The following is a 12,965-nucleotide window of genomic DNA, read 5'->3' as shown; positions in this document are numbered from 1 at the left end:
GGAGAATCGGTAGACCGGCCGAGGCCACTCGTGCGAGGCCTCGATCGAGGCGGAGAGTTGGTGGCCTCGGATATGGTTGGGGTTTAGCCAGTAGTTGTCTCTTGGCCTTGTTTTTTTAAAGGGTTTAAGCAATTAGTTTTGGCTCTTGCTTAGGGGACCCCTTTTTATGGTACCCGACACACCACCTTGGCGCCAGGTCAGCGTCCACGCCGCCAACATGGCCCCGATCTTAGAGCCAAACCCTCTGGCGCCGAGACGTGTAACCTCGGCACCACCAACGATGACGCCGAGCTCAGAGTCTGGATTTTGAAAAGTTATCTCCAAGGACATATTTGTGAATAACTTTAAAAAAAACGGGCCAAAAAAATGGGCCTACAGCTCAACCCAACCAGCTTGTATATATACCGACATGTTTGTTTGCTGCTGGTTTCCCAATTCACAATCCGCCCCACTGGTGAGTGCCTTGCTGTTCTTCACTCTCGCTTTTTTTTCTTCCTGTGGGCGCTCCCCTCCCCCCCTGCCTGCGTGGTGCCTGCCTCCCTCCCCAAAACCTCCCAGGCAGCTCACCTCGCTCACAGAGTCACACAGTCACTTCACAGAATCACAGTACAGCGGTAGACCCACCTGAGGAGAGTAGCAGGGGAGGAAGAAGAATAGGTTTCTTGCCTGATTCCTGCTTCTGTCTCCTTTCGGTTTCATGGATTCTCACTTGCTTTAATTTCGAGACTACCTGTTTCTCCCATAATCGGCCCTACATGTCCTTGCATTTCTTGATTGGTTCGGTTTCTTTGGTTGTGATGATAGGAGGAAGAAGACGGGGTGGAGTCAAGAATCGGTACAAACCAATCGTGTTGTCTGCAGAATGGATTCAGCATTTGAGGCTGCTGTTGTTCTCGCACGTACATGATGCATCTAGACCTGAGCAATCTGCAGGTATGGTGTACTTTTGGATGGCTGCGAAATCATGGGCATTTTTCCCCAACAAAGTTCGCAATTTTGTGTATTTCTTTGATCGAGATCAGGTGGAGTGGCTGTGTCTCTTTTTTGGTGGGGTGGAGTGTGAATCATGCGTTTTTTCGACTTACCTTGGTTCCTGTGTTGTTCAGGAGTGCTGAATTTTGATTGATCGTAGGGAAATGATCAAACAATCAACAATCCTCATTGATCAACACTCCAATTGTTACTGTTACTGAGTTCAGAACTCTGGTAGCAGTCAATGCCACATTGTTACATTGTGATTTGCAAAATGCTACTGATTCATAAATAAAATCAACCCAACATTTCTATGCACAGCTTCAAGCTGGTTCAAGCAAAAGTGCATTTTTCATGTTTTGCCTGTACACTGCAGCGTGCTCATATTTGTTTCAGCACTAAGAGCATGCTTATAAGTGCAGGATTTCAGAGTGAAGATATTTGATTGCATTTCATTAATAACATGTCATTCTAAGTGTTGTGGTAAAATTCTTCTGACCTGGTTATGGCATGAAAAATTTGAATGATCGTATGGGAACATTATATCAGAAAAGAAACGGGTATGCGTTACTAGTAGCTTGGCCCAACTGCTGATACCATGATCAAAATGTGCTTTCCCAATTTTTCCAGTGCATGTTGCCACATAATGTCTAATTTTCGATATACGACAATTCCTCGTTTTCCAGTTTGATAACATAATTGTCTCTTTTTTTTTGCCGGATTTATGCGTTACTAGTACCTTTGTCCATAACACCATTTTCATGATCAAAACGTGCTTTCCGAATTTTGCCATTGCGCTTTGCCACAAAATGTCCATTTTCAGATATGTTTTCTGTTTGGTAATTTAATTGCCTTTTTTGCCAGATTTATGCGTTACTAGTAGAGCCATCCGTACCGCTGATGCCATGATCAAAATGTGCTTTCCTAATTTTTCCACTTGAAGGCAACAAAAAAATAATGCATATCCTTTCTATTTTCCCCATCCTATAATAGGGCTACTTTGACCAATCCATGGTTTCATTGTCAATATATTATATATCACTAGTAATATAACTTTAGCTATTGATCAATCAATCCATGCATACATGTTTGCATATATTTATTCACTATCTGAATTATTTTGTAGTTCACTGGCTGGCATAACCAGCAATCTGTACATTCATGTTCTTCCTTATGAATTTAAATATAAGCTCGCACAAATTTAATGTAACTCTTTAGGTTTCATATGTCTGCAGATCTCATCACCACAGCTACAAAGATTATTGCCCTACTCTGAAGGAGGATATCCAATACTAGATGTCAGGACTTCTTGCAGCAGCTCTAGGAGCTGCTGCAGGAGGCTTTGCACTACTAGTTATTGTCGTCGTCGTCGTAATAGTGCTTTGCCTACGGCATCGCAAAAGAACTTCAGACTCTTCAGAAAGTAGTTCATCAGGTCAAGCTCTACCAGGTACAGATTAAGTTACTTCCAATAAAACTTTAAAACTTCAGATAATTCATCTAAAGATACATTTTCCTTTCTATTTTCATAAGTAATAACTTCGCCTTCCATCTATCAGAGTCGCAAGGAGCAAGATGTCTTAGTTTGGAGGAATTGAATTTTGCTACAAGGTACTTCAGCAATGCGAATCTTATTGGACAAGGAACATTTGGAGAGGTATACAAGGGTTTGCTCCAGGATGGCACAATAGTAGCTGTTAAAAGACGGCATTCTCCTCCTAGCCAGGAATTCATTCAAGAGGTAGCATAATCTTACTTATCCAGGTTCTTCGAAAAAAAAAATCTTACTTATCCACATGTTCAGTAATTGCTGGTCCTGAATTCATTGAATGTGCTGTGTTTTAACTTTATTTTTTCCGCATGACTTCCTGATATAATTTAAAATATAGCTCAGCTTGCTCCACACCCTTCTTACATTGTTTTGAGCTCATGTGTCAGTGCTGTTTTCTTCTCAGGTTAATTACCTAGCATCTCTCTGTCACCGAAACCTTGTAAAACTTTTGGGGTACTGCCAGGAGGATGGCATACAGATGCTTGTTTATGAGTATATCCCCAATGGCAGCGTCTCAACACATTTACATGGTGATTTCCATTGTGTTTTTATTATCTTACTCTAATGTACAAGAGTGGCGTCATCGGTTCTAATTCTTCTGCTATCCTTTTGTAGGTAACAGCCATGCTGCAGATTTAAGGTTAGAATTCAAGCAGAGACTTTCTATTGCTCATGGCACAGCTAAAGGTAAGTCTTCACATATGAATCAACTCTGAACTTTCCTTTATTGTTAGAATATAGCTCAGAAGTTCATAATCTCGTATCTGTTTAGACTCATTCTTCTGTAGCAATGATCTTGTGGCAACTACATCAGCAATCTTAAATGAGGATCTTTTCTTGCTATTCAGGCCTGAGTCACCTGCACTCGCTGACACCCCCTGTGATCCATATGAACTTCAAAACTTCTAATGTACTTGTGGATGAGGATTTCGTACCAAAAGTTGCAGATACTGGGATTCCAGGCATGCTTGATCGACTTGGTGTTACAGGACTGTCTTCCAGAACATCTATTGATCCTTTTGTTGATCCTCGGTAACAATGGACACACATGTTTCTGATAATTCTTACATTCATTGATTACATCAGATAGATACAGTAGAATCATCTGCCTTCAATATGTTGTATGCACTAGTACCTATTCATTACTTGAGATTGATGGAACTTCCTGTTGCATGATCAGAATGAAAGAAGCCATGAACTTGAACTTTTCCATACAAAGCGATGTGTACAGTTTTGGTGTTTTCCTTCTGGAGTTGGTTAGCGGACGGAAAGCTGTATCTGATCAAAGCATCATTCAATGGGTAAGTAATGGCAGCACTGCTTGATGTTTGTCCACCCTTTTTTGCAAATAGCATACCCATTTCTAGACATATCTTTTACTCATTTCATAGTCATCATATACACACAAAAGTACCAGCCTGCTCACTATGTATCTATTGATATGCAGGTACAGAACTTCCAGGAATCAAGTGATATCTCCGTGATTGCAGACAACAGAATGGCCAGTGGCTTTACCTCAGAAAGCATGAAGGAACTGCTGCGCTTGACATCATGGTGTGTTAATCCAATGAGCGAGCAGCGTCCGTCGATGAGCTTGGTGGAGGCTGAAATACACCGGATTCACGAGCAGGAGATCAGCCTCACAACAGTCATGACAGAAGGCACCCCAACTGTGACTCTAGGCAGTCAGCTCTTCAGAACATCAAGGTGAAACATCAGTGGGATGTGTAGTCTAGGAGAGAAGCTAGTTCTCTCATCAGGGCAGTAGATTAGCCTTGTTCTCTTTCAAAAAAAATCGTCTTCATAGCGAGCCAGCTGCATCCCAAGTGTACAAAAAAAAGGACAGCTGCGAGGCTTACCCCTTCCCCCCCCCCCCCCCCCCCCCCCCCAGTTTTGTTACCCTGATGTTCCTTCCTAATTCTCCCTTTTCTGCACATATTTTTAGGGAAAATAATGACATTTATATTTCTGAATAATAATAATAATAAGAATGGGTGGGTGGTGGCAGACCAACGGATCTTAATGTTCAGTGCATCAGTCTTGCTTATGTTTTCTCAAAGAGTTAAATGCACCAGAGGTCCATTAACTTGTGAGCAGGTTTCAGTTAAGTCCATCAACTTTGAAAGTGGATTTTTAGGTCCATAAACTTTTTTTGTCGTATCATTTAGGTCCATACCTCTCCACGTTGGCTTCTCACGCTGATGTGGCTTGCTGACTTGTCCATGTGAAACAGCACTTGACCAATGCATTTCCTCAAACAGGCTGTGGGCATGATGCAGGCCGTCACCGGCGCAGATACCACCGGGTTGCCGCTTGCTGCCGCGCCACTGCCAGATCTCGGACATGGAAAATTTGTCGCCGCGCGCGAACACCTTCTTGCCTTGATGCTCGTCATGGCTGCTGCTCGCCGCGGTTACTGCCGCGCTGGTCCTGCACGCGTGCCCGCGCCGCCCGCATTGCTAGTGGCGCCGGTGCTGGACTCGGCATCGTCGTCTGCGTTCTTGAACCGGCCGAGCCTAACCGGAGCATGACGCTGCTCGCGGCCTCGGCGTCTGGCGCCTGGTCCTGCTGCGGCTTCTGCTCCTGGACGTCCGGGACGACAGATGATGTCGCGTCCGCGGCGGCGGCGAGGTGACGCGCGGAGAGCTTGGTGCGGCAGAGTGGGCATGTGGCGCTGGAGCGGAGCCAGACGTGGATGCCAACGGATGATGGCGCGTCCGCGGCTACGGCAAGCTGCCGCTGGGCAACCGCATGGCCTGGCGCGGCGACTCCGGCCTCAGCGACGGTGCCCAGCACAAATGCACAATGTAATGCCAGTGCGGCGACAACGTCAAGTTCGGCCTACCCGTGGCGTTCACCACCACGATGCTGGCCTGGAGTGTAGTGCACGTTAAGTTCGGCCCTCAAGAACGCGACCGTGACGAGCATCATGAACTCCTCCGATCCACGGCTGGAACGAACCCTCGACGAAGACGACGGGCTACAGAATAAGGACGCCTACTTGCCGAAGGAGTACGTGCAGCGTGCAGGCCGCAGCCGTGTCCGTCTCCAACCTGGGGCCCTAGCCTCAGGAGCTCTTCGAGGATGAGGTGGCCCATGAGCCGTACCACATCTTCGTGGACCTCGGCCACCCCTACTCCATCCGGCTCCGGAACCTGCGGCTCGTGGTGCCGCGCTCGGCGAGAGCCGGCGTGCACGGCCTGGTGCGCTCGTCCCTGTCCAAGGCGTTCGACCGCCTCTACAACAAGCACAGGGCGAGCTTCGGCTGACGTTCGTGGCATCTGGCTGTTCTAGAGGAGCCACAGCGGCGTGTACGAGCGCGCCGACGTCGTCGTCACCTACGTCCTTCTCTGCTTCACCGCCGCGCTGGAGTTCGTCTCGGCGTGCCTGGTGCTGGGGTCGGGCCTGCCCATGGCGTTCACCACCACGATGCTGGCGAGCACCACGGTGCTGGGGTCAGGCATGCCAAAGCTTGCCGGTGGTGGCGCAACACTGCTGCTGCGGGCGGTGGAAACGTCGCAGCCGCAGCCGAGGCGCTCGGCAGACGACGGGATGGTGGCCTATGGCCGGCCATGGGATTGGAGGCAATGGTGCTGGTCACGCCCACAACCTGTTTGACGAAATGCATTGGCGAAGAGCTGCTTCAGAGAGCCTAGTCATCACGCCATGGGACCTCTAATGCATTTAACTCTTTCTCAAACTATTGGAGAAACATGAAAAAAATCATGCAGAAAGTTGAAGCAACAGCATGCTCGCTGTTGTGCAGAACATGTTCTGTGAGAAGCCTGACATGCATGCATCATATGATATATGAGGATACAACAGATTTCAGGCTCTCCAGTTTTGCTTTACAGGGATGACTGCTGAGAACTTGAGTCTTGAGACACGAAGATCCACACATTGTTGTTCCTTTATTTAGTTCATCAAGAGCATTTCCTAGCAGCTACGGTTTCTTTTCCCTGACAGACTTTTGCTAGAGATAACAATCTGAAGACAGTGGTATATATCTAGGTTGATTTGACGATATCATCCCTGGGGTTAACGGTGAAGTCCCAGAGCTCGCCGTACTTCTCGTTGAAGTCCCAGATGTCCATGGAGTTGTAGTCGGCGATGAGCTTGTCGCGAGCCGACCTCTCCATCATGTAGATCTCCGGCTCGAAGTTGTGCGGCTTGTCAGGCTTGCGCATCTCGAAGATGCAGAACACGACGATGAAGACAGCTGCCCCGATGTACAGGTACTCTCCCTGGTGCCAGAAGCAGACGCATCTCCAATCCAATCAGTATAGGTACATGAAAGTAGGGTGACAAGGTTTTGCGCAAATGCTTGGAACGTATAGGAATTTCATAGGAAACAATCCATACCGGCACATTGAAAGCCATGCCAAGGATGATTGCAGGAGGAAATGCCCAGGAGATGAGTGCTGCAAGAGATTTCCATTGATGCAACAAATGAGCAAAGCAATGTTTCACTGAAGCAGAAAGATCTGAAGAGCCAGACAGTAGCCACCTTGAAAGCCCTGAGGAGGCTCAGCTTCTTGGTACCACTCGGAGACATCCTCCCAGAAGCCCTTCTTGTCTTCAGAAGAAAAGGGGTATTGCAATTGTGTTGCAGGTTTTATTTCACCACATCACAAAACAATCAGTGGGTTATTATTTCTCCTCCTTCTTTTTGCATCGAAGGATATTATGAAAATGGAGTTTTTAGGATATAATAATACCTTGGGTTTCGAAATAGGTGTGGTGTCCATCGTACTTTCCGAACACGAAGTCCTCCTGCAACACAGTTTCTCTCAAGTGTTATCCATGAACGAACTAAACGTCATCCGTTCTTCAGAGTTCGTGGCACAACCTACGTCAAGATTCGCAGCTTTCCTGCGGTGTTCTAAGCGCGGCCGGCAATGACAAAATTGAGAAGAAGAAGAAGAAGAAGAAGAAGAAGAAGAAGAAGCAACGGGGGACGGACCGGGGCGATGCCGTTGGTGCGATACACGTCGATGGCGTCCTCCTCCAGGTCCGGCTCGATCTCCGACAGCGGCCCAGGCCCCGCCCTCACCACCACCGCGCTGCCCCTTGTATGCCGGCGACCACCGTGCAGCAGCTGCTGCTGCTGTGGCCGCACCGCCGCCTTCACCCTCAGCTGTTGCGGCGCTCCGTCATGGCGGTGGCGAGCAGTGCTGGCCGCTGCAGACGGTGAGGCCGAGATGCCGGAGGTCAGGCTGCTGCTGCTCATTATCCGTTATCCCGCTGGTGCTGCGCTCGCTGCTGAGTGCTCCAACCCTGCTGCTGGCTTTCTGCTGCTGCTGCACACTATACGTTGCTTCAAAGAGACAAAAGCAACAATGGATAATGGCATTGGAGTTGGACACCTACCGTCCAGGATTTTTCGCTACCTTACCGTTAAAAAAAAAAAAGAAGGATTTTTCGCTACCTTTTCCTGTCCCTTTCTCATTCCTGGAAATAATCGGGTATCGAAGAAATAGTAGAACCACCAACTCATTAAAAACTCAGTATGATGCGGCGATTAACCTACAGTTTGCTTACACCACAGCATCAATTTTTTTTAAAAAAAAGTTTGCAGTAGCGCTGCATATCATTTAATAAGAGAAAGCAAGTATAATACAGGGTTTTATTACACGCATCCTAACTTTTCAAGGAGCTGAAGAAACTAGCAACACGAGCAGAAGCAAAGAACAGATCAAGCTGCCAATGCCAGTGAACAGATCTCAGCGTATGTTCACAACATTACTTCTGCAACATGCAAGCCCTTGTATGCGTTAACAGGCCAATTAATATCTTTTTTCTTTTACTGGTTCTTTAACATCCTACCACGTTTGTTATCAAAAGAATGCTACATGCTTACAACACCCTCGGACGTTCCACAGTACTAAAAAAAATATTACAACCACATTTCTTATAGCTTTCACTGGAGAACTACTGTGGAGATGGCCAGAATGTATTTACCACCTGATATGCAAGGGTTCAGTGTTAGGACTTTCTGGAGTACCATAAGCGTTACAGTGCCATCAGGCAAGAATTTACAATGCAGTTACATTATTCAAATAAGATTGCTAGCTTTGCCTGGCTTTCATAACCAGCTCTTCCGTTGTAGCGCCGATGATCTCATTGGCACGCTTTAGAGGGACACAGCAAATTCTTCCAATAGAATCCTGGATGTGAAACAGACTTCAGTATGTGGGGAAAAAAGAAGCAGAGAACAAGCAACTAACAACATGGTGGTCAGTGGATGCAAAAACTTTTGACCCTGTAAATGTGTCTCTGCAAAAATGTGATTCTGTGCACTGTATTTGTAAGAAAACGTCCCTATGCTTTGATCAAGTGGTAACAAGAGAGAAAAAGGTGAGAACTCACTCTTGTAATGATACCAAGCCTCTCCAGCTTTTGAACAGCATCCATCACCTCAAAATTGCATTGCAAGCCAAACTCTTCCTGGATTAACTCCTCACATTGCAAGTCAAGGTCCTAGAACATCGGGAGCACATGAATGATTAATTTCAATATTTCTTCCATAAGAACAAGTGCATGAATAAAATATAGATTTTAAAAATGAAAGAACAACATATATACATCACTTGTAGCCTTTCCGTTTTCCATCAAAATATAGTAGGCAATTATGACCTCCTTGACCTGAACATATGAAATCACAAGGATGGAAATGAAGTTAGCTAAGCTTCGAATTCCAATGTCTGAACCAATGCTTATTTAATTTATTGATTCTCAAGAAAACACTGAGTGTAGAGAATAGACCTACCTCCTGTTGAATCACATCATCACAGAGATGCAGGAGTGTGCCTTTCCCACTATCTAGTTGTTTGTCATACATGGATTGAGTGATTAGGTTTTGGTAGGTTGCCATGTTCTGTTGAAACCTGCATTAGAAAACTATTTAACAGACCGAATATTTAACATACTGCCCGACACAACCATAAATACTAAGAAATAACATCCTAATGAAGAAAAGCTGTGCAGTTTGTGAAAGCGTTCTGGAGGATGTCTACAAGGTGACAAACAAAAGCTTCCACCTTTTTCTATTGTCTTCATAATAAACATTACTGATAAAAATCAAATCAACCAAGATACTCACGAGAAATAGATCTTAGCACAATATCCTGCCAGAGCAGAAAGGATGGCAATTACAACCCAGAAATCAGCTTTAGGCATTTCCAGTGAACTGATGAGTGTAACCTATGTGATGTGACACAAGTAAAACAGAAGGTGAAGTATCACAACAGAATCAAATGAAACTGGTTACAGTCCACTTACAAGTCCAATGACAACTGAAACAATAAATTGAACCCAGTCCATAGGTGTGAGGCTTGGGTTTTTCTTCTCAGGCTGCAACAATTACAGTGGTTCTTCAGCATAATTCCAGTTAAACGATAAATATGAATGCGAAAATTTTCTTCAGACAAGGCAACTCCCAGTGCTAACCAGAACCAACTCCATATCCGCCATTGGAATATTTTTGAAGTGTTTTACATGAATTGCTCTATCATCCTGGCCCTTTGGACTTTTTCTCCTGAAGGAAAACATCACAAATCAGTGCATGCTGTAATTCAAACAAATCACGCAACCATCCATGTCAGAACCAAGACTAGAAAATTTTGTCTGCAACCTAAAATCATTTTATAACCTTTACCTATACAAAACAATCACCTCTTCAAATGTAGGCTCTTGAATTGTGACCTTGCCGATTAAATTCTGAAAGCTGCAAAGAGGAAACTGTAAGACCATGGGAGAAAGTGATCGAGAGTGTGACAGCTTAATAACAGGTTGAAGAAGAGAGCAAACCTTAACTTCATTGTTTCAAGTCGTATGCGTTCAACATAAAGCTCCTTGTCTTCTACTTCACTAGCTAAATCATCATTCTTCTTGGAATCTATCTTTGGCTTACTATTTTTCTTTCTTGATAAGAGCTTTTGCAGTCTGAAGCGCGGTATGGAAAATAGTAAAATTTTGGGTGAGCAAGATCAAATGTACAGGGCATTAAATCTGCCGCAGATAGCATACCTCGTTTTCTCAAGGAACCCTCGCCATGCACGAGCTATGATCATGTCCACTTTCTCCATGAAGAAAAAGTTGCTAGTGCGGTCCAATCCAATGCCCCTACGAAATATAACATACTGGCACATGAAGGATTATGTCAGCTAAATTAGTTGTTGATCAACAATATCTGAGGAATACTAAGCAACAACTCAATGACACTTGGAGAGAAGAGGTCTGGACTCTGAAGGAGCAACAGTAAACAAAAAATAATAATGATACAATACACAACGCATGATTGTCTATAAGAAGGATTAGCTGACAACTAAATTAGAGTAACCCCAATATGAATGTTTGCCTGCTTGGCTGGTCACACAAAACGAGAATTTGTTTTTTACGAAATAACACTAACCTGATGTAACTCAAGAACAAAGGAACAATCTACTGATGACTTTCCAAAAGAAAAGTTCATCTATGTCATGTATAAAAAATATCACCTTATCCGAGAAGTCAGGTAGGTTTTCATGACGGTGCTCCTTAAAATACTTCAACAGAAGCTTGTTATCTAACTGTTAAAGGACAAAAACAAATTGGAATTTCACACTGAAATTTAGTGAATTTTAGATAAGGACATATTTTGCTTTTGCAGGGAAGGGCATTCACCTTTGATTCATCAACTTTAATAGGAAGATTCAACAGATATTGTCCAGAATGAGCAAGTTCAACCTCATCATCATTTACTATGTTAAAATTGCTCTTTTCCATCACCTGCACTTCAAGTAAGGACACTTTAAAGAGCACATTTACAGAATATGTTTAGAAACTGTTCCATGCCTCCTTCCTTCACTTGGAGGTTAAACCTATAAATAGTTATTTCTCCCAGAATAGGTCCTTTACCCGAAAGAAATAAGACAGGAAGTTCTGCTCAAGCATATCGACTTCCTCCGACGAGAAGTTTTGCTGCTGGAGTTTTTTAGCACCATGCACAGGATCGAAGAGAGCGAACAGTTCCTGCAAAAGTACCAGTCTGAATAGATCAAATATCATTGAAGCACTGAAGACTCTGGAGATGGTTGTAATAATGAATTCGAACCAACAAACGCTACATTTGTATGGATAATAAACTCTCCTCACATTCATATCATCAAACTGGAGATGGTACCAAGCCCTTATGGTGTACTCAACCCTCTTGCAGAGCTTTAAGAATTCTTCTTTGTCGGATTGATGTTCTTCAATAAAAAAAACACAGCAGTATTAATTGAGTTGCACGGTATTGTATCCAAAGCAGCATCCTTGCTTCAGCTTGTCGTAAACAAGACAAGGCAATATTTAAAAGAGATATTTGATGGCCACATGATAAAGAGGGTGCACAGCTAAAGACATGTATTTCAGTCGCAATGGGTACACGGACTTGTCTATGCAGATTCCACTTTACATGAACCAGGTGAATAAATCAAAGCGAGATTCTAGCTTTTCCCTCAAAAGAGACAGGGATCTCGCAAGCCAGCAACTTTGCAGTAAATAGGATAATCACGATGCTATAGCCTCACTTTATGAGCCCAACATCTCGTGGTCGACCAGCCAAGAAACGCAAGTTGCCGGCGGTGAAGACGAGAGACTGCCTAAACGGAGAGGCAACAGAGTAGGCAGGGAGAGAAAGAGATACCGATGAGGTAGGCGAGCTTCATGATGAGCTTGGGCTTCATGATGGGGATCACGGACTCGCGCTCCAGCCGCACCACTTCCTTCTTCTCCTTCCCCGCATCCGCCTCCGCCATTGCCTGCTCTTGCCTACGCAGTATGCACCAGCGTCCAGCTCCAGCACCGGCAGCCACCAGGCTGGATTCGTTTCTCCTTCAGGTCTCCCCTCCTTGAAGACGCGGAGGAGGAAACGCAGTTGCGACTTGGGAACGGAAGATTGACGGGTGAGGATTGAGGAATGCAGCTGTGCAGTTGATTAACTGCTCTGTCGTGGATGAACTGGAAAGGAAGTGGAAAGTGGAAACGCACTACGGTTACAGATCCGCACAGTGTTCGTCTCTTCTCCGGCCGGCGGTAGAGAGCCAAAGTAAGATTTACGTGAGTACGCCTTCCCCGAAAGGAGGCGTATTATATAGTACATTCAAAACCTTGAACTGTTTTTTTTTTTGAGGGGAACAAACCTAGGCCTGTTGGGCTTGGGGGCACTTGGGGCTGTTGGACTGAGGTCTTGGTGTTAATATTCTGTGGATCGACTAGGGTAGATCTAGTCGGATGAACACTTAGATCCGTGAAGCACATGCACATTTAGACCTAGTACACATTTAGACCTAGTACACTACACCGAGAGGGAGATAGGGTAGAGAGGTGCTGGTGATGAACCTGAGCCTTCAGACGAAGTCGCGGTTGTGCTGGCCATCACTGGTTCGGTGATGGAGACAGCACACGGGCAGTGACGGGT

The 12,965-nt window shown here is 45.0% G+C and overlaps 3 protein-coding genes across 4 annotated transcripts; 1 reads left to right on the top strand and 2 right to left on the bottom strand.

Annotated features, from left to right (window-relative positions):
• Positions 1-557: 557 nt before the first annotated feature.
• On the top strand, positions 558-4,371 carry LOC136459783 (serine/threonine-protein kinase-like protein ACR4). Its single transcript, XM_066459624.1, has 8 exons — positions 558-933; positions 2,208-2,422; positions 2,532-2,713; positions 2,928-3,054; positions 3,140-3,211; positions 3,373-3,556; positions 3,705-3,825; positions 3,972-4,371. Exons 2-8 carry the CDS (start codon positions 2,269-2,271, stop codon positions 4,233-4,235), a joined length of 1,104 nt encoding a protein of 367 aa, XP_066315721.1. The 5' UTR covers positions 558-933; positions 2,208-2,268; the 3' UTR covers positions 4,236-4,371.
• Positions 4,372-6,416: 2,045 nt separating this feature from the next.
• Positions 6,417-7,837, bottom strand: LOC136459782 (photosynthetic NDH subunit of subcomplex B 5, chloroplastic-like). Its single transcript, XM_066459623.1, has 5 exons — positions 7,488-7,837; positions 7,243-7,297; positions 7,032-7,100; positions 6,887-6,945; positions 6,417-6,768 (listed from the first exon to the last, which is right to left on the bottom strand). Exons 1-5 carry the CDS (start codon positions 7,752-7,754, stop codon positions 6,532-6,534), a joined length of 687 nt encoding a protein of 228 aa, XP_066315720.1. The 5' UTR covers positions 7,755-7,837; the 3' UTR covers positions 6,417-6,531.
• Positions 7,838-8,315: 478 nt separating this feature from the next.
• On the bottom strand, positions 8,316-12,562 carry LOC136459780 (uncharacterized). 2 transcript variants are annotated; one of them, XM_066459621.1, is made up of 15 exons: positions 12,192-12,562; positions 11,660-11,754; positions 11,423-11,536; positions 11,189-11,293; positions 11,023-11,094; positions 10,553-10,665; positions 10,334-10,468; positions 10,182-10,250; positions 9,974-10,061; positions 9,806-9,877; positions 9,627-9,727; positions 9,294-9,411; positions 9,110-9,169; positions 8,894-9,004; positions 8,316-8,691 (listed from the first exon to the last, which is right to left on the bottom strand). In XM_066459621.1, exons 1-15 carry the CDS (start codon positions 12,301-12,303, stop codon positions 8,593-8,595), a joined length of 1,464 nt encoding a protein of 487 aa, XP_066315718.1. In that variant the 5' UTR covers positions 12,304-12,562; the 3' UTR covers positions 8,316-8,592. The 2 variants fall into 2 exon arrangements, with proteins under 2 accessions (XP_066315718.1, XP_066315719.1); XM_066459622.1 differs by lacking the exon at positions 11,660-11,754 and having other exon boundaries at positions 12,192-12,328.
• Positions 12,563-12,965: the final 403 nt, after the last annotated feature.

The sequence above is a fragment of the Miscanthus floridulus genome, chromosome 6, assembly GCF_019320115.1.
Source record: "Miscanthus floridulus cultivar M001 chromosome 6, ASM1932011v1, whole genome shotgun sequence".
NCBI classification, from domain to species: Eukaryota; Viridiplantae; Streptophyta; class Magnoliopsida; order Poales; family Poaceae; genus Miscanthus; species Miscanthus floridulus.
Note: the sequence above shows the minus strand (reverse complement) of the source record. Positions and strands in the feature narration are given on the sequence as shown.